This window comes from Zootermopsis nevadensis, unplaced genomic scaffold, assembly GCF_977971745.1.
Source record: "Zootermopsis nevadensis isolate Lab colony 2312 unplaced genomic scaffold, Znev_1.0 Znev_ptg000010l, whole genome shotgun sequence".
Classification (NCBI taxonomy): Eukaryota; Metazoa; Arthropoda; class Insecta; order Blattodea; family Termopsidae; genus Zootermopsis; species Zootermopsis nevadensis.
Genome location: NW_028259142.1, coordinates 14,019,002 through 14,045,519, shown reverse-complemented (window position 1 = coordinate 14,045,519; position 26,518 = coordinate 14,019,002). Strand labels below are relative to the sequence as shown.

The following is a 26,518-nucleotide window of genomic DNA, read 5'->3' as shown; positions in this document are numbered from 1 at the left end:
TGAACGGATTTTTATTAAATTTGGTATTGCAAGTCTATAACCTACTTGACATTGTTGGGAGAACTTAATTTTGATTCGTCTCGTTCACATATAACTCCCATTATGCATGAAGATCAAATCATACTTACAGATTTCATCAAAACTGACTCATCGTACACATAAGTAGAATGCCGTCTATAAAAATATAAAACTCGTATACGGTTATCATTACCGATGTGATGTTTTATTCTGTTTAAGTAGTCTACGGAACCAGTATATTTATATTATCATAGAGGCTTTTATATAAGTTTGAAGTCTTTTGTTGTCCGCCGCTGTAAACTAATGTTTGAAAGTGACTGGGAACACAAAAAATATTGGACAAGCCCACTCTGACGTAAACATCGATGTCTGACTCTAGTAGTAATGTACGCAGGAAATGTAATACAAACACGCAAGTCTGTCTGGCTGTCATCAGAGATAACATCCTCGACAAACAAGCTAGTAATGTTAACATTTCTCCTTGAAGCTTACCTACATTTAAAACAGAAGTTTTTATACTCATTGATAAAATACTATCCATAAGGCAAATTCAATTTTTCAACCAAGCTATTTTTCTGTCGTACAAAAACCTATGATGCTGATAAGATTTATTTTTTCTGTCACAGTCTCAATGTCCGACACGACATCGCCTGGCGACGCTGTGCCGAAACACGTATCCGTCAAAACCAGGACAGATGAAGAAGTAGAGGATCGTATATCACAGGCTGTGGGCGAGTTTGGGCGATGGCAGCTGCAGCTGACTTTCCTCTTGTCGCTCTTCAACATCCCATGTACATGGCACATATTCGCTCTTACGTTCCAGTCGTTGCCTTCAGACTTCTGGTGCGCGAAACCACCTAACCTCGGAAACCTCTCGGTGGACGAATGGAGGAACATCTCTCATACAACAGACGCAAAGGTAAAAGCGAAAAAAACTAAACTGACGACAAATTGCAGACAACTGGGCTATATTTAAACAAATATAAGGATAAATGGGAAACGTCAATAACGGATTATGAGGAGGCATAAATCACAAATTAAATATAGCAAAGATGTCAGATAGTGGTACAGTTTAAAATGGAAGTATAACGTAAAGAGAATATTAATATGGCTGAAAATACTTACAGAAGACAGACAAAAGACCAGCAGAAATAAAAGTAGCTTTTCTTGACATAACGCTACTAAAATGTATTAAACAAATCTAACCTAACCAACCCGCACAGGATCAAACCAACCACCGCTTAAGAACTTCCTCAGAACATATCCAGGACTTTTCCAGCACTCCTCCAGGAATTTTCCAGCACTTCTCCATGACTACAAAACTTCCGCATAACCTCTCCGGGACTTATCCAGCCCACTACAGACTTTCTTCAGGAATTCTCCAGAACGTCTCCAGGACATCCACACGACCACTCAAAGAACACCCTAGAAATTTTCCAGAAAACAACCCAACCCATAGTAATATAACACAACCATACCTAACCGAACCTGAGGAACATAATTAACCAACCTAACTAAACCTAACCTAACCTAACCTAACTTAACCTAAACAAACCTAACCTAACTTAACATAAACAATCTAACAAAAACAACGCAACCTAACCCAATGCAACATATCCCAATCCAACTTAAACGAATTTAACCTAACCGGCCGGCATAGAATCAAGCCCTACTACGTTTAAGGACTTCCACAGAAACTTTCCAAGACTTCTCCAGTAATTTTCCAGAACTTCCTCATGAATATATAAATTTCCACATAACCCCAGCAGGACTTCTCCAGCACTTCTAAATGCCTATGTAAATTTCCACATAAACTCTAAAGGACTTCTCCAGCACTATTGTAGGATTCCTCCAGGATTTATCCAGCACTTCTCCATGACCACTGAAATTCCGCATCAACTACCCAGGGCTTATCTTACACCACCCTACGACTTATCCATATTTTCTCCAGCACTTCTCCAGCACTTCCAATGCACATCCCCACGAACACTCGATGAACACGCTAGAAATTCTCCAGGACACATCCCATCCCATCATGAAACAACACAAACTTCTCTAACCGATAATAAAAAACCTAACCAAACCTAACCTAACCTATCCTAACTCAACCTGACCCAAAACAACGGAACCTAACTCAATATAACGTATCCCAATTCAACTTGAAACTATATTTCATATATACGTGTTTATAAATTTAAACACCTAATAACTCGTAGGCTATCTTTCTTTAAGATATTTTTTAAACATTATACAAATAAAGCATAAAATTTTTTCCGTAATGCGGAAATCTCCAAATAAACAAATGGAGGCACATAAGGTTTTTCTTTATACCAGTTCTACAGCTATCACGAACAAATTCCTCACAGTATTGTCGATAATTTGTAGATGGTTAAGAAATATCCCGCTTTTAATAAAACCTAAATTTGATTGCCGTTTTCATAACTGCCTGCCAATAAACTGCATCCATGTCTATTTTAACTCAATACTTCACAACCCACTTTTGTTCATATTAATCGTAATAGTTTCCTCTTATCTACACCCAGGTCTTCATGCGGTCACTTCCCATCAGGTTTCCCTACTGAAACTTTGTACCTATTTTTTATCTTTCCCTGCATTCTACACACAGTGTCCATACCATCATTTTGATTTTATCACCTTCATAATAGTTTGTGAAACTTACAAATTATGAACCTTGTCATACTCAGTTTTCTACGTCTTCCTGTTACTTCCTTCGTAGCACCCTGGTTTTAAACACTTTCATTGTATCCTTAGGGTGAGAAGTTGTCACGACGGTTGGCATAAAACTGAGAGCATGTTACACATATCAGAACTGAGTTTCGGAAATATACTGATCACAAGCGTGTGAAATATTTACATATTTACTTTCAGCAAGTTACACTGCATGTTTATAACTTCTCAGGATGGCAAGGGAAGCTACAATCCCTGCTATATCTGGGACGTGGACTACTCAACTGCGGCATTGTCTGGTCACAACAACGTTAGCAGGGCCTGCACACAATGGCAGTTTGACAGCACCGAGTTTGGAGAAACGATTACGGAAAAGGTGAGTTCTCGCACGATTCACCTCAAAGAATTATTTGACGTTTTTATATTCAATTTGGTACATGAGTTCTATACCAAAATCTGTGTGACGTATTTGTTGTTGGTACTTCTGATCTTACAGAATACTCTTCTTAAACGAAACACCAGTTTTTCACGAATAGCTAATCATACCAAGATTGGTACACTGCATAGGAGTATAGATCCCAGCCTCTATAATGCCAAGTGAAGTTACTAAATTGTAACTTTCTTTATGGAATATGGTCCTTCTTGAGATAGTAGTTCATCTGATCGAGAAATCTTCAATCTTTAATGGAACTCGAAGGTTCATTAACGTGTTCACAATTGCCCACTATCGGATCCTATTCTGAGCCAGCTGAATCCAACACACCCTCTATCACCGTTCCTGATCCATGGCATTTCATCAGTGAAACATGTGCCTAGAAGAACTGAGGAAAACTACGATAAACTTAAGAATAACCGTTCTCTGGGCCAAGATTGGAACCCAAGATCTCGGGACTACGAGGCAGGTGCAGTAAACTCTCGACAAGGACTCTCAGTCGTCAAATTTCTACTTCACCCAGTGAAAAGTCTGCAGTGAATATAATATAAAGCACGCCTTGTGATGTCAGAAGGTCACTGCTCGCTCGCTCTTAGCGACTGTTTTCTGGGTCAATGATAAAATTAGCTTTTCTTAAATCATTCGCATGAACTGAGCATTTCTTCTTGACCAAGGTCACAGTTAACAGGAGCCTTCATGTTCCTAGTGACGTAGTGGCTTAGTGACTGTTCTGGGCGTGCACATGCTGTCAGGCGGCTTCGATACCGCTAGGATTACTTTTTGGAAGTAACTTACGTATTTAAATGTAGGATGTAGGAAACAAAGAATTCACACAGAATTTTAGTTGGGAAATTTCACAGAAAATGTCATAAGTTGGTTCTTAGGCACATGTGTTGTTATGATGCGAAACTGATAAAACTGGATCAAGTTCTTGTCCAGTGGAGAGCTTTGGTGTTAACATTGATGGGCGTTCATGTTATGCTAAACGTGAGATAATTAGTTATTTAATGCATTTAGGATCCTACAGAGGCAGCCAAATATCACACAAATAGCTTTCATCTTTAACCCTGAAAATGGAGCCGATATGTTTCTCCGAAACGTCGGTAACCACCAACAAGACCATACAGTGTCAGAACACAGAAGACCACAATCCAACAACAATTTTTTTTTGTTCTTTGTTCCAGTGGCATCTGGTCTGTGACAGGGCACAGCTCGTCAACGTAGCAGAGATGATGTTTCTGGCCGGAGTCGCTGTCGGAGGGTTGGCGTCGGGTATGGTGTCTGACAGGTAGTACAATTAATACTTTTTGTGTTTCCACGTTCTCCCCATACCTCCTCGCCCCTGAGGGCTACTAAAATTCCAAATTATCCCAATTCCTGATCATGATACATAAATCTTAAAACCTTACACGCTGTGTAGTGTATTGGAATATAAAACATGCATACAAACAAAACTGTTTACACTTTGAAGGACACTAATGCCAAACGCTAAGTGCTCAACATAATACACCAACTCCTGTGCAATCAACGTGTTACATTAATATGATTCTGTAAAGTACATACATTTTAAGCTCTGTTAAATACCATAATACTTCTGATTTGTTTTATATGAATTAACTTATTTTTGTCACTGATGATGACCTCTTGAGGTCGAAACACGTTTGGCATTAGTGTCCTTCAAAGTGTAAACAGTTTTGTTTGTATGCATGTTTTATATGATACATAAAGAAAAGTAAGTCCTAACGTTATACATTTTCCCTTAAGTAATTTCAATCCGCGTGCCTTTGTGATGTGAGACGAACAATTGTTATTAAAAACTAGGGAAATTTAATGAAGCATGACAGTTTAGTTGGCGATTAGACGATTCAGAAGAAGAATACCTCAAATACAAACCAGAAACATTTATTGCAATGGAACCGGAGAAGAAGTGGGCGATAGGATCAGCTGCATTGAAGCCAGAGCGATTAAATACAAAATGTAAGACATGTTTTCTTACTTTGTGGTTACTTTGCCAAAACTTACAATAAAATTGTCTTTGACTATAATTTCTCACTCCACGCCAATTTCAAATGTCACGATACTTTGGTTGGAAATCTTGGCTAGTATCCGGAATTTGGAAAGTGTCTGTGGAAATCTTGTTTATGGTGATACAAACTTTCATTGTTTTCCGAAGTACCTCTAAGATAATGCCCAGATAATATAGATCTTATGAAGCAAATTATGTCATTACTTCACATCCATGCTCTGGGCGCATAACGTCACGTGTTTGTTAAACAAAACTTAGCGCTAAGGAGAATATTTGTACAAGAGAGAGGAATTAACAATAAGATTAAATTACACAATACAGATCTTCATATGTACTCCACCAAACATTGTTAGGATAATAAAATTCTAAAGAGATGAGCACTCATGAAAATGTGAAATGTATATTTATTGTTGATAAGAAAAGCTCACGTAAACAGATCGCTTTGGAGATCGAAGATCTGATGAGAGAAAAATATTAAAATATATCTCAGATGAACAGGGTATGAAGCTGTAAACTAGATTAAAGCCTTCGATGAGATTCAATAGCAGATTATTACGAATATGATAAAGAACTAAGTTGACTAAAACTGGGAATATTTTACTCGGGTAAGTAGCTATAAAAGTTTCAAATAGTAAATAATATAACAACTACAAATGTGAAAAACTTAAGTTTCATTTGATGTATGACGGAAAGTAATAATGTGTGCAAACCTTTCTCCCTAAATGAATTCGTAACTGAGGAAAAAATAAACAGCTGATTCTGAGTACGAGTACAAAAGAACATGGCAGCGGTGGGATTCGAACCCACGCCTCCGAAGAGACTGGTGCCTTAAACCAGCGCCTTAGACCGCTCGGCCACGCTACCCATGATAAGACGTTTCTTTACGTTTCAAAGATATGCACCACCATTGCATTAATATCTTATCTTTGTATGATACTCAACACCTACAGTGGGCTTAGGCTGTATAGAATCATGTTGTGCAGTAGTCGGGACGAATCTGTGCGTTCTACCTAAAATTGTATATATTTACGCTGTAGTGAAAACTTGTGATTGAAAACTAATTTAAAATTGATACGGATGTCTACTGGTTTGTAGCGCCGTGTAGTCTGGTAGAAGTTTAGCAACGTTTCAGAGATCCTTGCTGCCCCCATTATCAGGGAGATGAAATGTAAATAACTTATACCAGACTACGCTGCCCTACAACCCAGAAGACAGCCATCTTCGAACTTCCCACCATGAGAATCTAGAATCTCATATATTACTTGTAGGTCGGTAACTCTAACATAAAGGACACAGAAAACTACCGGCTCAAAGGGAGAGGAACAGACTTCAGTTTAATGTGGAAATGATCTCATTAAGTCATAGCAATGATGACAGATTACAGCAGGAAGGTGATTGCATTATGCAGGATTTTTTTCTCTTTAAAGTCAAGAGCCTACCTTGCAGTAGCAAACTTAGTGATAATATATTTTATATAATGAGCCCCACAGAATAGCTTTCATTCTACTCGAAGACAGATTCTGAAAGACCAACACGTATATTTTGTTGTTAGGACAATGGTCATCAGTTTCTTTCCTTAGATTGTCTTGATTGGTTGTTTGTTTCTTCACATGGTCAATTTTCCTATTACTCGCGACAGCCCTTAATCTAATTTCAGACACTCCAGTTCGTTTCTCATGTCAAAGTCCAACAATGAGATCTACGTAATGTCGGTGCAGCCATCTTAAACAGAAAATTAGAATTGTGTTCGATTACAGCTCGAGCGTGGATATAACAATTTCCCTCAAACTTGGTATGCTTATTTCTATAAACCAGGAAAAAATTTACAAAGGTCAGAACTCAAATAGAGTGCCCTGGTTTCAAGCCCCACTGAGGTTGGTTTATGTAGCTCGTAAATTAAGCTGCGCCAAGACAAAAGTTGTTTGTTCGGCGAGGAGGTTACAGGGAAAAAGGCCACTACCTCGAAAATACTTCTGGGTTCAAGTCCCAGTGAATATGATTTTTGTAACTCGATAACTAAGCACGATGAAAGAACGACACCGACAACGGAACTATTTGTTTCAGCTGGGAGATTACATGGATGAAGACTAAAACCTCGAAAAGTTGTCCTGGGTTCGAGTTCCGTCTAAGATGTTAGGTTTAGGTATGATAATCTTTCCTATGTTATACAATGATACGTTTCGAATAATTAAGCCTATAATAAGCCTTGAATCAAGAAGAATTTGTAGGCAATGTAGCCATTTCTCGAATTTACCTGCAGTGTTACTGCAGATACTATATTTGTTATATTAAAATACGTTGTTTTCGTCTTGCCTACATGTACAGAATTGTTTTACTGTGACACAAAATACTTCATTCCACATGAAAATTGTTTAATCATTATGGGATAGCCCATGTAATGATTCTAGATTGTGTTTCTGGCATTCTCATAAAAAATAAAGTCCTCCTACGCTGAAATTACAAAGGCCTATATTAAAATAGCCTACTTTTACTGCGTCCTGCAGTTCGTTAACCGTAAATGTGCTTTCTGTACTGTCTTGGTCTTTTTTACTCAAGTTCATTCATTCTTATGCGGGTCCATATCTTGTTCTCAAAGCCTGTAGTGTGTACAAATTACACAATACTTGTACAAGTAGCCCTATACCTTAAAAATGGCCAAAGTATAAACTTGAATAAAAAACTTATTGTTCAGGTTTGGACGGAAGAGGACTCTAATGGGCTCGCTGGTGCTGCAGATCTGTCTTGCTGTGATCATGGCTTTCTCTCCATGGTTCGAGCTGTACCTCATCCTCAGATGTTTCCTCGGCTTCATCTCCGTTAGTGTCGTCTTCAGCGGATTTGTTTTATGTAAGATTCAATAATTCTTTTATGGAATCAGAAGTCCTAATACCATGTTCACAACAGCCCCTGAATTCTTCCCCTAAACCAGATGAATTCATTCCGCACTTTGTTAAACACCCCAACCTGTGATCATACAAAAAGAAAAACCTGGGGTACTCAGCATTAGTTCTCGTAAGAATTGGTGTTAGCACGAAATGTGGTACCAGAAATACACCGTATTCTCGCACGCATTCAAACTGTGGCACGAGTTTTAACTTGGTTGAAGCGGAAACACTGCGAGATTTCAGGTTCTCACGACGGCGCCTTCTAGGATATTGTGCCGTGTAGTCTGGTAGGAACTGACCGACATTTTAGAGGTGCATACTGCCTGCATTATCAGGGCGATAAATGCCCTGATGATAGAGGCAGTAATCACCTCTGAAACGCCGGTCAATTTATACGAGACGACGCTGCGTAACATATTAGAAGACACATCTTCGAGAGTCATTCATTTGTTTCTGTCGTATAAATCGGTGATTCTTGAGATTCCAAATTTAGGTTCAATGCAATGGCCGAATGACATCTAGCACTGGCATAATTCCGTTTCTTCTGTCAACTTTCCAATGTTCAGACACTGTCTCCTTTTTCACTGATTCGTTGTGACCTTTGACAGGTATGGAGCTGGTGGGAGGGAAGTGGCGGACGGTATCCGGAGTGTCTTACCTGTTCCCGGTGCCTCTGAGTTACATCACTATAGCCGGCATCGCGTACTTCGTCCGGGGCTGGAAGGAACTACAGCTCGCCATTACTCTTCCATCCGTATTGCTTTTCGGGCTCTGGTGGTAAGGCTATTTGACTTATGTCGCCGCCAGTACACGCACTCTAAACGTGAGGCAATCGACAGTGTCAAACAATACGTACTGCTGGTCTGCTTCCAGGGTGCTGCCCGAATCTCCTCGCTGGCTGCTGGCTCTTGGTAGAACGGACGAAGTAATGGTCATTCTACAAGAAGCAGCACGGATCAATAATCGTCCTCTGCCACCGAATTTGGATAAGTTACTCCGCCAGGTAAGAATAAAGGGAGTTATTTAAGAAGGTGGTTGCCTTCTTCATTGTCCTATTGACGGAGGCACAATGAACCTCTGAAACGTCGTTAAACTTCTACCAGATTAAACGACGCAAGAACCCAGTAGACAACCATTCTAATATTAGCTGCTTAAGTCTTCTTCTTCTTCATCTTCTTCTTCTCATTCTTTTCCTCGTCGCTGTTTTCCTCCAGTTCCTTCTTTTGTTTTCCTTCCGAGCATCCTTTTCCTCTTGATGTCCTTCTCCTCCCCCAATATTCTGTGCCTCACAGTAATGAAGAACTTGACTACGTACGTCACTTTTATTAGGACACGCTCCGCAAGGAACCAACTGACCAGCCCAAGGCCGGCATCATGGATCTGTTCCGAACTCCCAATATCAGAAAGAACTCCTTGGTCTTATACATCATCTGGTTCAGTGTGTACCTTGTCTACTACGGCCTGGTGCTCAATCTTGGCAACATCGGGGGAGACATTTACTTAAACACAGTTCTGTCTGGTAAGCTATCCGAATTACACTTAAGCTTACACATAAGCTATTCTCAAACTTTCCGATTTACAGACTTAATGAGTTTTCTGATAACTGGTTACTCAACCGTCCCACACTGTGTACCTACACAGTACATTACAACACCGAAAGACGAGGACAATCATCCATGCCTCAAACGGGATTCAAACCCACGATCTCAGTGTAAAAGCGGTCAAGACCGACGCCCCAGGTCGCGGCCACTGTAAACGGCATTGCATTATATTATATTCATAAACATAATTATTTTCGCTACCTTTCCTTACAAACACTTTTACCTGCCCGTTTATCAAAAAGAGTTGAGAAATATGCTTTACACAGGGATGTCGAAACATAAAACTGGTCTATCGCTTTTAATACAAAGTATGGTGTAACAGGTCGACTAAGAAATCTTAAGGCAGATGAACACAACTTTAAGGCTGTTTCTTGTGATGCAGGCATTGTAGAGGTCCCTGCTGTCGCTATTAGCATCTTGTTCTTACTCAAGATGGGGAGGAGGTGGCCGCTGTGCCTCACACTAATGGGGAGTGGCGTCGCTTGCTTCCTGACACTCGCCATACCACCAGGTACGATATCAGTGTCCCTGAACATTCTCCGCCTACGCGGTAAGACCGGACACGTATACGTCAGACAAGTATGAAATTGGAACAAATTATTCACTGAATTCTGCTTTGTTAAATTGAATTCTATGACTACAACTTCTGTTGCTTATCGTACTCCTGTTTAGTGATAAGAACTTCTCCTTTCAACGGAACCACCAGAAAGAAGTAAACATTTCAGTTTCCTATTTTCTCTCATTACTTTCGGTATTGACATGATGTAGCATTTGTTTATATGGGTTTTAGGGCGATATAGGCTCGTACGCAGAAGACAGCGTTTCAGAGAAACATACTGTCTCCATCTGAAGGGCTGAAGTAGCGATGAATTACACAATTTTCTCCGGTCTATTGCCCTGCACTCAAATATCTTTAACCTTCCCTAGTGCGAGAAACCAAGTTCGACGCCCATATAAAATAACATGTAAAATTGCAGCTGTGTTCAATTTAATCTGTAAATTTATTTAAACCTATGCTAAACGGGAAAACGAAAAAATATCAACTAAATGGTAGGAAGCGTTCTCTGAGTTTAACCTACTATTAATTTCTTCCTGAATTCAGTTTTGATTTGTTACTGTTGTTCCAAAATACTTTAATTTTGACATTTTAAAATATTTATTAGCTGCCTTCATTCTTGCTTTCTGGTGATGAGACAATTAATATAGCTCAGTCTCATGTACGTGTGATTATAACCAAATTTTGGATATATTACAATATTTAATTTCTTCGAAATATTTTGAGTAGATTCGAATTTCAAACACTCTATCATACAGACACCCAGTGCACTTGTGCAAAGGACGAGCTGACATCAAAATGTTAGTGCAGGAAGCAGTCTTGTAGCCAACAGTGACTCCATATCAATGCCAGTGAGGACAATAGAACAAAGTGTTCATTCCGTTGAATATTTTCAGGTGACAAAAGCTTGCAGTGGGTAACCATCACCTTTGCGATGGTCGGCAAGTTCTCCGTCTCCTCATCCAACGCGGTTATGCCAGTGTTCACAGCGGAGTTGTTTCCGACCGTGGTGCGGAACCTGGGGGTCGGATCGTCCAACGTCCCTGCAGGGATAGCCCTGATGCTCGTTCCCTATCTCTGGAACCTGGTGAGTGTCGGCCACAGCACGAGGCGATATGCTTAAAACTTCTAGCGCTCGATTCCACAAATAATTTCATTGAAATTTTTTAATAATTATTTTAAATACTCAATTTGAATTATTTTCGTAGTACACATTCGCATTTTATGCACATGTCGGCTTGTATTATCAATTCTACAGCCACGAAGTCTACGCCTGCATGTTAAAATACAAAATGGTAAATGTGTCAGTTAAAATTCGCCAGAAAAACCTATTAAATGTCGGCATTCGACCAACAGCATCACACCCATTTCTCAAGAATATCAAATCGAATCTTTTGTTTTCCAACAGTATCAAGATTTGCAGAATATTTTAGATCTTTCCATCAACTATCAACACTGATGTCTTTTCTATATTCTTTGAGCCTCTAAATTATCAAAAAACTCATGTGGTGGCATTACATTATCACCATGATTAATTAACATGTAACATCTTTCTTTAATCCTGTTCATATTTTTACAATTTCCGCCTAAAATCATAAATTTAATATTTGTTACAAAACATTCTGCCTATTTTACAGCTAATTATTTAGTAAAAGAAGTCATAAAACAAAATAACTTGAAATACAACTACAGCACAACGATAATTCGGTGAACTATAAATCATATAAATCCGTTTCACTTTTATGATAATGAATCCGGTAAATTCTGGATTTGGGTTTGTACGTTCTGTTTCCAAGCACTTAATTTTTTACTGTGCCGAGGTGGGAGATAGGAGGAGAAGACGGAAATTCTCTGTGCTTCTCCCAACCATTAGCACATAATTCTGCTACTTTTAACAACTTCATTTTCAGTCTGGGATGGACGAGCGCGTACCCATGGGTGTGTTGGGAGCCTTCGGAATTGTGGGCGGTCTGAGTGTCCTGCTTCTTCCTGAAACGGGAGATAGACCCATGGCGGCAACTCTGCAGGAGGGAGAGGAGTTGCCAAGGTACCTGTAAAAAATGTGAAGTTGGCCACGACTACAAACAATATGGAGCACGGAATAGCGCTGTAATCTCTTTTATATTTAATTGTATATTTTCTGCGGCTGACATATAAAGTGGCAAAAGTACAAAGTATATGAAAAGTTGGCATATGAACTCACTTTTATCATAAACATGGTATTATTTTACTCTCCGTTATTGGTGGAAAGAAACATCTAACGTCTTTAGCAATGTAAGTGGCTTTTGAGAAATATAAATCCCGAGTTACCATGCCATGTATGAAGTAGTGATTTTATTTTGAAACAACTAAGTGAAGAAAGGGATAACTTATGAATCTATCTGCAGCTTACCAGTTAAATAAATTCATAAATAATAACTGACTCTTCACGCTGTCTTTAGAACTCGATTTACCGATTCAAATTTCTTTCTATTTAGTCTTCAGACAAAATTACGCCACGGACTGAAGCAGAGCTAGTTGGACCCCGATTGATGACACCGCCACACGCAGTTCAGATGTGATTTGTTTCTTACCATTTAAGTTGGCAGGCGCTCGTAACCTTAAATCGTGGAGCGGGGTCGATTTTAGCTTAAATAAAGTCATAGTTACTGAAGTTAATAACTGAATTTGCCACACGTTCTTCAGCAATGAGGCCGGAGACTGTTTTCCTCGAGACATTGCCATCTACAACCCAGAATACCAGCATCGATATAAAGAATTAATTCGCAACCTCGAAGTCTTTGACGTTCAGAGTAGATGACAAAATAAATGACAAGGTGAAATTGTTACTGCATGTAAGAGATGCCCATTGCGACCTCTTGGGGATATAGGAGGGCAAAACAAAATTATTCCAAACATAAATGATCAATGGTTTCCTCCAGTTTTCTACAGTGTGTACTGCGTATTTAGACAACCCGCTTAACTGATGTGCTGAAGAAGTTGCCGGATCAAAACGGCGCTAAACACGTTACGACCAGCTGTCGGGGAATATCTTCCAGATAAAATCATGAGAGGTTTCCCGAGCATTAAAACTGAGATTAGGCTGATGTAATACATTTTAACTTATCATCTTGTTTCGTTCTTCTCTTCTCCTTATTTCTCTCGTCGCCATGGCCTGTTTCTCCTTTTCTTCTTCTCTCATTCTCAATTTTTCTCATCAGTTTCGTTACATCAGCCTCATTATACCTAGGATGAGATAGACAAAAAATCCACACAAAATTCTGATGGAGAATCGCTTCGAAGACCAAATATTGACGGGATTATAATCGTAACAAGATAATTACCCATCACGAACAACGAGAAAACACATTTTTATTACATTACCCAATCTACGGAATAAACACGGACAGACATTGAGACTATATAAAATGCCAGGATATAGAGTTTCAAGTACATTGCCTATAACTTTCCTTGCATTTATTGATCAGCTTATAATACAATGTCAAAACCCTTTGAATTTATGCTTTTCTGTTAACTATCAGTTTCCTATAAACCGAAAGAGCAAAGGAGAATTAAAAGAATTCTTCAAACCTACATTCGTGTATTTCGGCAAAACATGTTGAAAGTACACATATACGATTTCAATCAGATCGTTTGTTTTGTTAAGGAGATAAGTAGGTGAGGTTAAATGATTAAATATCATGGCGAAGAAATACGCTCATATTTTTGCATTGCCTGCAGTCTAACAATGGTTCTATAAAATGAACACCAACCAAGCAACACTTGTCAATTATACAGATAGATATGCATCTTAGGGAATTAGATTATGAGAATGGGAAGTGGAATTAAATGGGTCAAGGTGGTGTCCACTTTAGGTCAGCGTTGCAGTGTTGAATTTTCGGATTCTTTTACCAATGTGTTAGTTACAACAGTGAGGATATTTGGCGGCTGTGCTGGGTGCAGCGGCCTTCTGTTATATTATGATTAATGCTTACGTACCCGCTTTTCCTAATCTTGGCGACTCAGCAGCCTATTATCCTCCTTGTATTAGGTGGCAATTACCCGTACAAGGTGCCTAATACAGAATTAAATAAGTCAGTATATGTATTTCAGGTCTAAAAGGACGAGCTCTGCGGAAAAACAGAGAAAGATAGGCAATGATGGCAACTGCAATGGATCGTTCGCTTCTTGAAACGTCCATCTGAAGAAATCTACACCGGCATTAACTGGTAACCTGAGTTTGAGGACGGTAGAAGCTGGATAGCCCCAGTTCTCTGCGTTTCAACGAAGAGGTTCATCACTATCTGTGCCAAGGGCGGAAGGACATTTAAATGAAGCTTTCTCAACTTCTGAAATTCAGTCTTGGACAAAACCATGCCGCAAAGTGAATCAACATTACTTACAAGTCAAAAAATGTGTTAGCATAACAGAATGGACAAGTCATTATCTTCAAACAACGAAGTATCTTATTTCCCGTTTTCGAAATATGGCCATGTCATTTGCATGTAACGGCCCCACATTGGGAGCCTTTTGTGCAGTCACCACACTATTGCATTTGTCGATCTTACGTGGAAATTAACTCTCGATAAGAACGAACACAACTATATGTAAAAATTCATATTCGAATATATAGATTATCAGTTCTTAAAACGTAAACTAGAGTGTAAGGACGCCAAAGGACTGTAGGAAAATAATTTAGCTGTGTCGCATAACACATAATAAAGAGTACAAGTCGATATTAAATTCTCTACATATTAACTCTTTAAAGCCCAGTATATGCCACCTGCTTTAACAGTCAGTAATTCTGAATTTTGTTTTTGTAAATTTCATATGATTCTCACTGTGAACAGTGGTTATTTCCTTAAAGAGCATTAACCAGCTATCTTTGTAATGGTGAATTGAGGTGTTTTCTTTACGGTAAGGACTGAAATCTTAACTCTTATCCAGACGTGCTTCGGCTTCAAAGGGTTAATACACACTCATAACGATATACAATGAATAACTTCAAGTATATTAATATTATATAACAATAGTATTTATTTGTAACAGCAGAGGCGTTAAAAATATTACATATGAAGAAAATCCCAGTAAAGACTTCGTTAAAACAATTACTTTAACTCTATAAAGGTTTAGAATTACGAATATTTCTTTACGTTCTACATCAAGGTAAAATTGAATTGTAAACTCGGAGTCTTAATAAACGCAAAACAGTCGTCATAAGAAATGTTTCTTCGTTGTGTTTCGCTTTAAATATATATATATATATAAAACAAATACCAAAGAAATTTATGGAAAGAGTACGCTTCTTGATGATCATTTATATAGTTGTGTCAAAATCGTAAGGATAATTACGAACGTAGTATAATTCCTGCGAGGAAAATTAAAATGGTACTGAATCTAAGTGGCAGTGGTGAGGTGAGACATTATATTACCTGCCACCGATTAAAACATAGGCTTGACACTCTTGATCTAAAGACTGGCTGTCTTCAGCAAGTAAATTGTACGTGCCAGCTCAGTTACTTTTAATCAGTTCAATGAGGAAATTCAATCAACAAATACCCGGTGCTAGGTGAAAAATGTTCTGATGAGAATTATTGACCGATATCAAATGGAATAATAACGTGTAGCCATAATCCCGCCACCTTAATAGGTATGGCCTTTGACGAGTCCCGACAAAAACATTCATAATTGACCACTTAATAGTTACGTTACAGAGCTAAAAATATCTGCAAGGATTTTGACCGACTATTATACTTTAACGACAGCAGAAGTTTCACCCGTTCAGTTGCGCTAGCTACTTAATGGATCAAAAAAATCTTCCCCGAAAGAAATGCAAAATAACTAAGATTAGACTCAGTTTGTTGGAGAACAGATGCCTCATAACCACAGAAAATATTTGTGATAATTCTGAAAAGTTTATTATAAAATATGCTAAATAACTGTGTAAATAACGAGTAAAAAACTAAACAGGACATATAATAATTAGACTCTTGACATGTAATCACACAGTAGTCATAATAACGCTCTCTCTCTTGCTAACAGCCGTGTCAGGTGGTTAAAAGGGGGAGAACACCAACGTTTCGAGAACCATTTCTGCCCTCATACCCGGTGGGTGCAGCCAAGTTCTCGTTTTGCTGTTCCAGCTATGGTTTTTCGCCTTTCATGGCTGGTAGCCCGAGAGAACTTTATTACATCAAGTTTCCGCGAAAGTTCCAGATCAAACATATAGTAGTTACGCTCTGTTTTCCAATGTAAACTACCTTAAAACACAATGATATTTGTTGATGTTTCATTCCTCTGGCTAACAACGCCGTGTGGATTTGTAGGTAGATGAAAACAGTACGTTCCTACGAAATGTTATCTTCTGCAAGTTCACACGGCGTTACTACACAGGAGATCAACATCCACATCATCACTGCCGTGAGAAATCTCAAAAGTCACAATGATATTTTTATTTTCTTCGTTTTTAAGAGTTATGTGCTGTAATAACGTCTACAAAGAATAACGCGCTCCATATTACTTATTGATAGACTGGGATTCAGTGCTCTAAACATAACACTATATAATTAGCTAATTACATATACATATATGTAAACATATTTTGTACTTAATATACTTCTCTTTATTGTGTACTTTAAATAGTTTATAAAATATTATGGAATATAAAATCCTGTTTTTTTTTGTAAAACGTTATTTATTGTGCATTTATGTAAGTACTTGTGGGTTAAACGCATAAAACAATAATGTTGTTATACTGTATGCAAATAAAACTTGGTCTCCCATACTAAGGGACCAACTTATATCGTCGGTTTTTGAGACTGGGATGCTGAGAAGAATATTTGAACCTAAGGAAGAAAGTAAAAGAACACTGAATTAAAGTGCTTAATGAGGAGCTACACTTTTAGGGTGGGCAATAGAACGAAGTTACTGTTAATAGAGTCCGTAGATGAAACCCACCATAAGCTACGATCCTGAACAAATTTAATTTATTTTCCTTCCCCAGATTCTATTTGAATTTCCATCGAAAATTATCCTCTGATATCCTGCCTCCCCACCATGGCAAGACACAGAAAACTGACTTTCTTTAGGAAACAATATCAGAAACGTGCAGCAGATCTGGTATGATTACATCATCTAATTTCAAAGAACCTCTTGAATTTGCAGTGAGACTTTGTGTGTATTGTAAAGAGGCGCAGAAATACTGAAAGTAGGAATAATGAGGTTTTTACAACATGTAGGCCTACTTTGTATCACACAGGAAAGAAGGCGGATAAACCAACTGCACACAAAGATAACTGAGCCTCGTTCTACAAAGTAAATGATGACGAATTTACAAACTTCAAGAGATGGACAGCACAAACATTGTTTTGCAAATTCACCACGATGAAGATTCTAGCATTTTGGCTAGAGTTTTTATTTACAGCTATTTACGAATAATTCAAGTTCTTGTATATGCAGACGGAAAATTTTCTAAAGGGGCTACAAAACCACATAACACTTTTCTCTAAACAGAGCAAAACTGCGGGGTTTATTTTATCTACAATTCAACACGGCCTGATTTGAAGATCAGAAGTCCTTGTATCACATCTCATTATCGCTTATGCATGAGATTCACATACGTTAATATGAACCGAATCACTAAAATAAACTACAATATGGTCGTATATGAGATCTCGGGTTCTCACGGCTACGAGTACGAAGATGGCTGTCTTTTTGGATGCTGTGTCGTGTAGTCTGGTATAAGTCTGCTCACGTTTCAGAGGTATCTGCTGCCTCTATCACCGGTGTGATCTTATGATGCAGACAACAAGGACCTGTGCTTGATTTTTAAGTGGCGTTATTCGAAAACAGTCCTGTTACTGCCCGGCCCATCACAACGCATTGTTTGTAGGTTAATGGCCTTAAAGAGAAATTATCTCCTTCTTTTCTTTGCGAACGATGCCAAATGAACACACCCACAAGACAATACACAAGACATCAGCTGTCCAAATGACGTTTACCCATTTACCGTTGAATTAATTACCTCGACGACCTGTCAGTGCAAGAACACAGCGATAAATATTGGAAAGCCGGCGAAGTAAAATTGTTCTTCACTCAATAAATAAATATATAACCGAAGTAATAAATACATATCCCTTCGAGAAACTGACTGTCCACACATTCAGGGTCCTACCTATCTGTTCACCCAGATATTTCTTTTCCTAGCTATGTATTATATCTATACTAAAACAAACTTCCATAAAACATTTTATCACGTAAAAGACTGACTAAACATAGAGCCAGGTGTTATAACCCCATGGAGCTAAAACGCGTCTGGCATAATGAATTTTAAACAAATGCAAGTCAGCGATAAAAGTGTTTGGTTGTTTTATTGTGAGAGAAAAACAGCGTGATTACGATATTATCTGAAATGTTACCGAAATATATTAGAGAATATGCATATTTGTGTGTGCTTACATAAAACAAACAATGTGAAGTTTATAATTAATTATATACACAAATACGCTCGCGGATTTAAAGTACTTTGAATGGCAGTGACAAAACAAGATTATATTCACGACAATATTAAGAACACATTAATTTTTGTATTTATATTTAAGAAACTAAACATTAAAATGTGTATAATTACAAGTTTGATAATTCGCTCACATTTGAGATAACTAATACTGAATTTGTCACTCAGTTAATAACGGTTTTTTATATCTTAAGCCACAATCTTCTTACGTCTATAAGTGGCAATAAATGCTGCAAAATTTCCCGCTAACGCTTCCGTTCGGAACCCCAAGAAAAATTACCAATTTCGGGCCGGTTAAACGACTGGAACAAACTTTAGAAGAAAAGTTCGAAGTGAGAATGGTCGAAGCACAAACAGCCCTAACCGGAATAGCGAGTCTCGTGACACACCTTAAGCGGCCGAAAGAGCCTTGAATCTAACGTAACGGTACTACATTAAAAAAAATTGTGGCTGGGCGGTTAATCTTGAACGATAAACAACATCGGATGGGGAAAAAATGACACAGTGGGGAATTTCACGTTTTGTGCTCGTCACCAGATTTTATCAAATCACATTTCTGGTCCGAGCTCCCTGTCGACACGCTGTACAGAGAGAGAAAGAGAGAGAGAGAGAGAGAGAGAGAGAGGTGGAATAAAAAAAAGCGACAGAGCCAATCATGAGTCCACTGCTCAGCTGGAGTACACAACTAATATCCACCCTGAAAACATACGTCTGCAGAGACAAGCCGGCGATTAACTGCCTGTGCCTTGTGACGTGGACGGGATCTGCCCTCCGTGAATTATAGTCCTGTATGGCAACACTGACAAATACTAAAGGAAATAGGATTTGATGTCTTCACGGCGGATAGGGCGAAGATGGCCGACCTCTGGGTTATAGGGCCGTGTAGTCTGGTAGAACTTTACCAGCATTTCATTGGTCCTTTCTGTATTAATCATCAGGCACCAAGGAAAAAGGTACTGAAGTTCTTGTAATTGTAAATATGTCTCGAATTATATTCTTATTACTGTCAAACAATTTATTACCCAAGTACAGATGCTCCCCGTTAAACCATTCCTGTCAACCCAAGGACAAATGTTTGTATTTTGATTAATACCGTCCGGTTCGGCGTATGGAATTGCAAGTATTCGGGAAAAGTGATCTTTCAGATTAGCCTCGGGATATAGGTCGAAGAATATCAGAAAGTATAACAGTGTGAGGAAAGCGCCATAATGTTAAATGAATTTGCTTCATTGAACAGCAAAATTTAACCACACGATCTGCAAGAAAGGAAGTTAATCTGAGTCACAAAGTGCTCTATGAAGTTTAGAACGCGAAGGACAACAGTGGCGGCCTCATGATTCCATATTTCTTGACCAGTTCAACGATTATAATAAGCCTTTCAAGCGGATATTATCTGCATGAAGTCATTCAACTTTTTTAAAGTTGTTACTGTATGGTTTTAATTAGGTGGCGCTTCGATCCTTTAATGTAGCCTACTTAGAAAATGAGAACTGGATCATGGTGGAGGCGCTGTATAGTATATTGAGTTGTAATTAATGCTTAATCAATTAAAGAAATTAATGTGCGAAAGTTTAAGGTGTTCACACACAATTACCTAACAAAAAATTGTGTTAAATCTGTACTTATTTTAATTTAATAATTTATTTTACCCGCTACTGGCAAATTATGGAAATTCACTTCTACTAGACATTCGAAATTTTCACCCTCAACACAATAAAACACTAATAAAACTTTAAAATCATCGCGATATGACTTTACGCTGAAGTATCAAGTTCTGTTACGTAAGTCGGAATGATGTGTTACTAATCATAATATTAATCACAATAGAAAATGTAATAAATTGACATGTTACAAGGGCTGAAAAGTTATGTTTGTTTAGACTTATTCTGTGTCTAGTACATACTGTATTACCCTATTTTTGTCTTCAAATTTTTAGGTTAGACACGGGAAGACAACAGTTTCTGAACTGAATGGTAGAAAGCATAACCCAAATTTAATCTGCCGTTAACTTCATTATAAACATCATTTTAAGTTTTCATTGTTGTACTCAAATATCTAAACTCCCCAACATTTCAAAGGATTTGTTATCTAGGTCTACTTTTATATCATGAGATTGTCCTACATTCTGAGGACGTGAAGTTTATCTCTAGAACAACTTTCTTACAAACGTCCAATAGAATTTCTCCAAATAAATCTCAAATCGGGATATGTTATGTGGTAAATGAATTGCGTTTCTGATACAAAAAACTATAAACATTATTGTACTCACCGTCACCGCCATCGAATGTGTTGTTATGTCTCTTCACACAGCTTCATAATCACACAGTCTCGCACTAAGCATTCTTCTATGGGTTTCTGTTTCTCACACCTGGCTAGCTGAGGGAGTTTCGAGACACGCGATTCTAACGACACACAAACTCAATGCGGATTTGCTGATTGAGCCACAAGTTATAGGTCCAATACACAAAAAACTACGTCATTATATAAAACACAAGGCATACGCATTTACAGCACTAAAATTCGTAACATATACGTCCTTATTATAAATAAACTCGTCGCCATTCATATCTTACACCGCAATCACCCCGCCATGTCTCTTCTAGCAAACAAATGAAACACGATACATCTGATACTCGTTCTGTGCATAGAGTGCGTTCATTGCATCGGCAGGATTTTATGTTCGCTTCACTACGCTTACAGGATGATCAAATTGCATATACTTTAAAATGTGATGCACAGTTTATACGAGCAAAAAGGCACGTATGAAAATAGTCGAACCACTAAAATAAATAAAAATGCAAATTCTTTGATTTCAGTGTACTGACGCGATATTTATATTTAAACTATTTAAACAACTGATGCACAACTGAAACTGACCAACATCGTATTACGTCACAACATCCACGTAACGCTGCTGCGAACTACAGTCTCAAAAATAAAATTTCTTTGTAAGTGAATGGGGTAAAGCTACAAGAACAACAATTAACATTTTATTTTACTACAAAATTACTGCTGTAAATTTTAAAGTTCCACACACCTTACATATGCAGATATTTCCAGTTGTCATCAACTATACTAGCCAACCTATAATCTGAACTGGCCTTTGACGACGCCTTCGTATGCTTTCGATCTTGGTATTTTATCACCCTTATAAGGAGCATCATAGTCTAACTTTAATATCCGGGTATTTTTACGAAATTCTGTTAAAATGTCATGGAACTGGAGATCTTTCTAAGGTCATATTTTTATAACTCGGCAGCAATGCAAACTTTTGAGGCGAGAATAACATTTGGCGCATTACACTAATTCAGATTGGCCTGATGCTGATATTTCTAATCGAAATGTGTAGCCAATGAATTGAATGTTTTATGGTTTTAACATTTTGTTATGTTGATGCTAAATTATACAGAATATGTTATGTGTTAATAAACTTGACACATACATCTCTGAGTCTCTCCAACTTGTGCAAGCAAGCCTTCATTACACATGATTTGAGCTGCATTGCCTAATTTTAGCTGTGGCCATGTATGTTCTTGTTTTACTTACATTCTGACAGGCAGTCTGCTTTTCATTATATAGGCCTGCTATATGGCCTCTATACTTAGCGAAGTAAGCAAACTGGGTAATAAACAGCATGTAAATTACCAGGCTGAGAAGTGCATTCATGTCACGCGGTGCTGAACTAGTTTCTAACTATCAGAGAGTAATCTATTGGTAACAAGTTGCATAGAAAGTATGCGATCCGATATTTTATAACGTAATTTTACTGAAGTTAATAACATTCGCAACTCGTGACAAAACAATGGCTGGTGGCGAAAATAAAGAAGCACGTTTCTTCTGTTTTATCGGGCTTATGTAAACAGGTACTGTGATTATATTACTGAAAAGAGGCTTCACGCTTCGCGGCGACTGCTAATCACCACACATTATTCTGTATATAGCAGCGACATTTCGGATTTTTTTTCCTCCAAATTCTTCATCCTTAAACACTGAATTTGCTGTCAATTTCATCAGGGTTCAATCATAAACTTACCGTCTCCATCTTCAAAGTTTAACTATTACCCTGGCGTGAAATTCTGCACCATTTTATTCAAAACTTGGGGCAAAGTTGTTCAATATTGAGCAGTGGACGTGCTGTATTCTTCTGCATTGTTGAACCCTGAACTTGAAACGTCCTTCAATATCATGTTCATATTCCTATTTTCAACGTTCTATATTTTTTCTGTTGGATGAGTGTTATAAAATAACATAAGAATTAATCAAACAGCGACATTATTACCTTGACAGTAAAGACATGAAATCTGCCAACAAACTGAGTGTCATTTGTCTTAAAATTCTGTTGTCTCCTGTCGTTCGTAGTACATAAGGTAAATTACCTTTATTCCGAGACCAGTCAAATATACTACATGCAAGATTCTCTTCCTACCCCCAAGAAAACACAGCAAAGATTAGTCTGTTGTACGATGCATAGCAAATTAATAGTTCTATAATTAATTGTTCCCAACAGTAGCCAGTGAGTGAGGTCAGCTGCTACACATCGTGGCTTCAGTTGTTGAAAAGCCTCTTTTTTCAAAGAATAAAGACACACTTTGAGCAAAATTACAAGCTACGTTAAAGAAAGTGGTATAAATAGTTACCACAGTGCTTCTCCTCTTCTGATTTCCATGAAATCATCTTTCAGAGAGCTGTCTCAATCAGGTGATAGAAATTCTATTGAATTAGGACTCTTGCAATTTCCGACGGAAACATTGCTGATACCACACGACTTGTACGCTGTAACGTTGGGTATCGCTCTCTATTTCTAGGACCAGTCTTCCCACTTTCCTACACGACCTAGTTAAGCTGTGAATATTAACATTCTGAAGACAATATAACTCACAAGAGACGTGCCAGAAGTCAAACTTATCGGCTCCCACACCTTCGATTTCTCTACTTAAACTACATACTACGATTTCTGAACACTGCGACATGCATATATATAAATATTATTTTCATCCAAAAGAGAATTATGCGATGAGCGGAGAATGTAGTACGTAAGGGTCAGCTGAGAAATTTCTTATAGAATTTCAGTCGGAAAACCTGAAACAAAACGCAAGCACAGATTGAAAAATTATGAAAAATTTTCTCCGCCTCGTGATATCCCTGACCAAGCAGCTGATTATTGTACCCTAGGTACTAATGACTTTCAACTTTATTTTAGCACTTAAATGGTCTCGAAGTAAAGAAAATTACTTCGCTTATCATTAATGAGAAGAAATGAGGTGTCGACTGGGTTTATATGGCAATAGATGAGGTTCAGCGGCGAGCTCTTTTAAATAAGAAAATAGATTTTCAGAATTCCATATAAGGCAGGTAACTTATTGACTAGATGAACAAATATCAGCGTCTCAAGGACTCTGTCCATGGAGCTGGTGGCATGCGTAGGCCTGTAAAATAACAATGTTGAACGTAATTTATGAAATCCTTGTGCATGAAAAAACTCCAGGCATGCACATGTGTCCGCTTATTTATGTTGTCCTGTCCTGTGTAGATGTGACGGACTGATCTCCCGTCAAAGGGTCCCAAAAATATTGTATTCGTAGTTTCAGAAGCTAGTTCTGAACTGGAACGCACCAAAAGGCCTACCTAATACAGAAACGCCAAGAAAGAAAGCCAGTGATACAGACAGAATATTGCACAACGTTCTCATAGAAAAGGCACACCTACAAAGCTACGTAGGCTAATTAAAATGTATTTCAGCTAGACCTTTATCCATATCCGCACTGGTAAATATTTGTCCGACCCATTTCATATTCTGCATGGTATGTAACAAGGAGATATTTTATCGTAATTTCTCTTCAAAATTGCTTTAGAATACGCCATTAGGGAGATCCAAGAAACCCAGGAAGAAAAGGAACAGAACGAGTCAAGTCAGTTTCTGGACTGTGCTTATTATGTTAATTTCATCTTTATCAGCTATTACATATTATGCGGTGTGGTCTGTTCCAATAAAGAATTACATCTGAAATTATGAATCTCTTTAGACATTTGACAAGATTCCCTGGACGACTGACCAGCCCGTCGCAAGGCCTCTACCTGCACAGGACAGCACAACACAGAGAGACACAGATAAACATCCATGACTTAAGTGGGATTCGAACCCACGGTTCTGGTGTCGGAGTAACTAAGGCCTACGTACTAGATCGCACGGCAGCTGAGACATTATGCTGGTTTATTGGATGAATACAAAAGTACCAGAGAGAGAAACAGAGATCTATTAGACACCAGTGAAGAGGTTGGCTAGAGGTATAATAAATCTTGTTTGCGACATAGAAGGGTTTAAAATGTAAACAGGACACAGAAGACATCAGCGCCTCAGAGAACTCGTCCCAGACACAGGAAAGAGACGGAAACCTGTCCTCAGAAAAGAGCCGACAGACCAGCGCGCTGTCGACTCTGCTTCATTTGACCTTTAACAATAAGTGAAAAGCGTGACTCCACGTTATACACAACCGTGTCCTTTGCATTCTTTAATGACATGAAGTGAGAGGTGAGAACCGAGAGAAGCAATGAAATATGGCGCTCTTCCTGATAAACAGTTCACTCCATTATCCTACGAGCCAAATGAATTTGAATTTGCACTTTACCTTTAGCTTTGATTTAAGGTTTTCACATATCGGCCAACGATTCATTTTACGTCACACAATTCCGGTACATGATTACGTAATCACTTTCATTCACGCCTCTAACCAATCATTTATGGGAATTCTATGCATAAATGGATTGTGAACTGTTTAGTTGAGCAGGTGGTTACCAACATTTCGGGAAAAATAAGCTGCTTTCATAATCAGGGTATAAGTGACGAACAGGATAAACTACGGAGACCCTCCTCTTACTGCCTTCATCTTTCGTCCAAATATGTTTCCTAGGCCTTTGTTCTCAAATACACGCACGTTCTTCTTCAAGGGAAGACAGACCAATTTGCACAACCACAAGGAACTTGGTCAATTAGACAATGAATGTGGGATTGCTTAAAAATAGTTTCTTATTTCTGGTGTACAGCACAGAACTGCAGACTCGACAACTTGATTACCTTCACTTCACTTCGGATGGAATGAGATCTGGAGCAAGCAGTTGGCCGATGGTCCATCCAGCTGTCAGGGACGTCTGCCTACTTGAGTCGTAATCATCATCCATGCCAATATACACAACATACAGTGGCCCATAGCTCAGCGTTTTACAAACAGAATATAGCTCATCACATTCTCACTCACTGTAAAGTATTGATTCTTTTGTTTTGGATAAATTTTATATCGGTATTCAGGAACCGTGAAAAATGTTTCCCGCCATTTCCTAATTGTTCGTGAGTTGTTTCACGAAAATATATGTTGTTTTTTAAACATAAATCCACGTTGCCATCGTTTTACGTAATTTAAAAGTATAAATTACATGTTACCATGGAAAGATACGCAGTTTTTCATGGCCTAGACGATGTGACCTATTTCGATTTAGACTTAATTCTCCAATTATGAATCTCTTAGATACGAGGCAGGACTTTTCGGACTCCAAATAGCACCAACCTAAGATATCTGCCTCCTTAAATACCATAAAACACAAGAATGCGAAAATATATCCATGCAATGATGATTATTTCAGCCTACGCAAATACTTTCGGATGATCAAAACAGTAAGCACCTTAGACTTGCGGTCACTTTGATCTACTCTACCTCTTGTAAGACAACATCTAAATCCTTGGGGAAGTACAATTCTTTGATTGTGTAGGATATCTCTGAAATACGGTAAATTCCTTTACTTAGAAAATCTTTTCGATTTGCCTT

The 26,518-nt window shown here is 38.2% G+C and overlaps 2 protein-coding genes and 1 non-coding gene across 10 annotated transcripts in view; 1 reads left to right on the top strand and 2 right to left on the bottom strand.

Annotated features, from left to right (window-relative positions):
* LOC110841451 (organic cation transporter protein-like) overlaps positions 1-16,986 on the top strand; it is a 57,071-nt gene extending 40,085 nt beyond the window's left edge. For 6 of the 7 annotated variants that reach the window (XM_022087017.2, XM_022087016.2, XM_087346545.1 and 3 more), the window contains 11 exons: positions 645-937; positions 2,939-3,082; positions 4,324-4,427; positions 7,858-8,012; positions 8,659-8,827; positions 8,924-9,053; positions 9,380-9,569; positions 10,034-10,162; positions 11,104-11,294; positions 12,118-12,254; positions 14,300-16,986. In XM_022087017.2, the coding sequence (XP_021942709.1) occupies positions 645-937; positions 2,939-3,082; positions 4,324-4,427; positions 7,858-8,012; positions 8,659-8,827; positions 8,924-9,053; positions 9,380-9,569; positions 10,034-10,162; positions 11,104-11,294; positions 12,118-12,254; positions 14,300-14,378 (1,721 nt within the window). In that variant the 3' untranslated portion in view covers positions 14,379-16,986. Of the gene's footprint in view, positions 1-395; positions 481-644; positions 938-2,938; positions 3,083-4,323; positions 4,428-7,857; positions 8,013-8,658; positions 8,828-8,923; positions 9,054-9,379; positions 9,570-10,033; positions 10,163-11,103; positions 11,295-12,117; positions 12,255-14,299 lie in introns of those variants that run through there. The other variant, XM_022087018.2, reaches the window with a different exon arrangement.
* LOC110841452 (organic cation transporter protein) overlaps positions 1-21,315 on the bottom strand; it is a 77,565-nt gene extending 56,250 nt beyond the window's left edge. For both annotated transcript variants that reach the window (XM_087346549.1, XM_087346550.1), the window contains exon 1: positions 20,971-21,315. The gene's annotated coding sequence lies outside the window, so the exon portion shown is untranslated. The remainder of the gene's footprint in view (positions 1-20,970) is intronic.
* TRNAL-AAG (transfer RNA leucine (anticodon AAG)) lies at positions 5,948-6,029 on the bottom strand. The gene has a single exon. It is a non-coding gene; the product is annotated as a tRNA-Leu (tRNA).
* Positions 21,316-26,518: the final 5,203 nt, after the last annotated feature.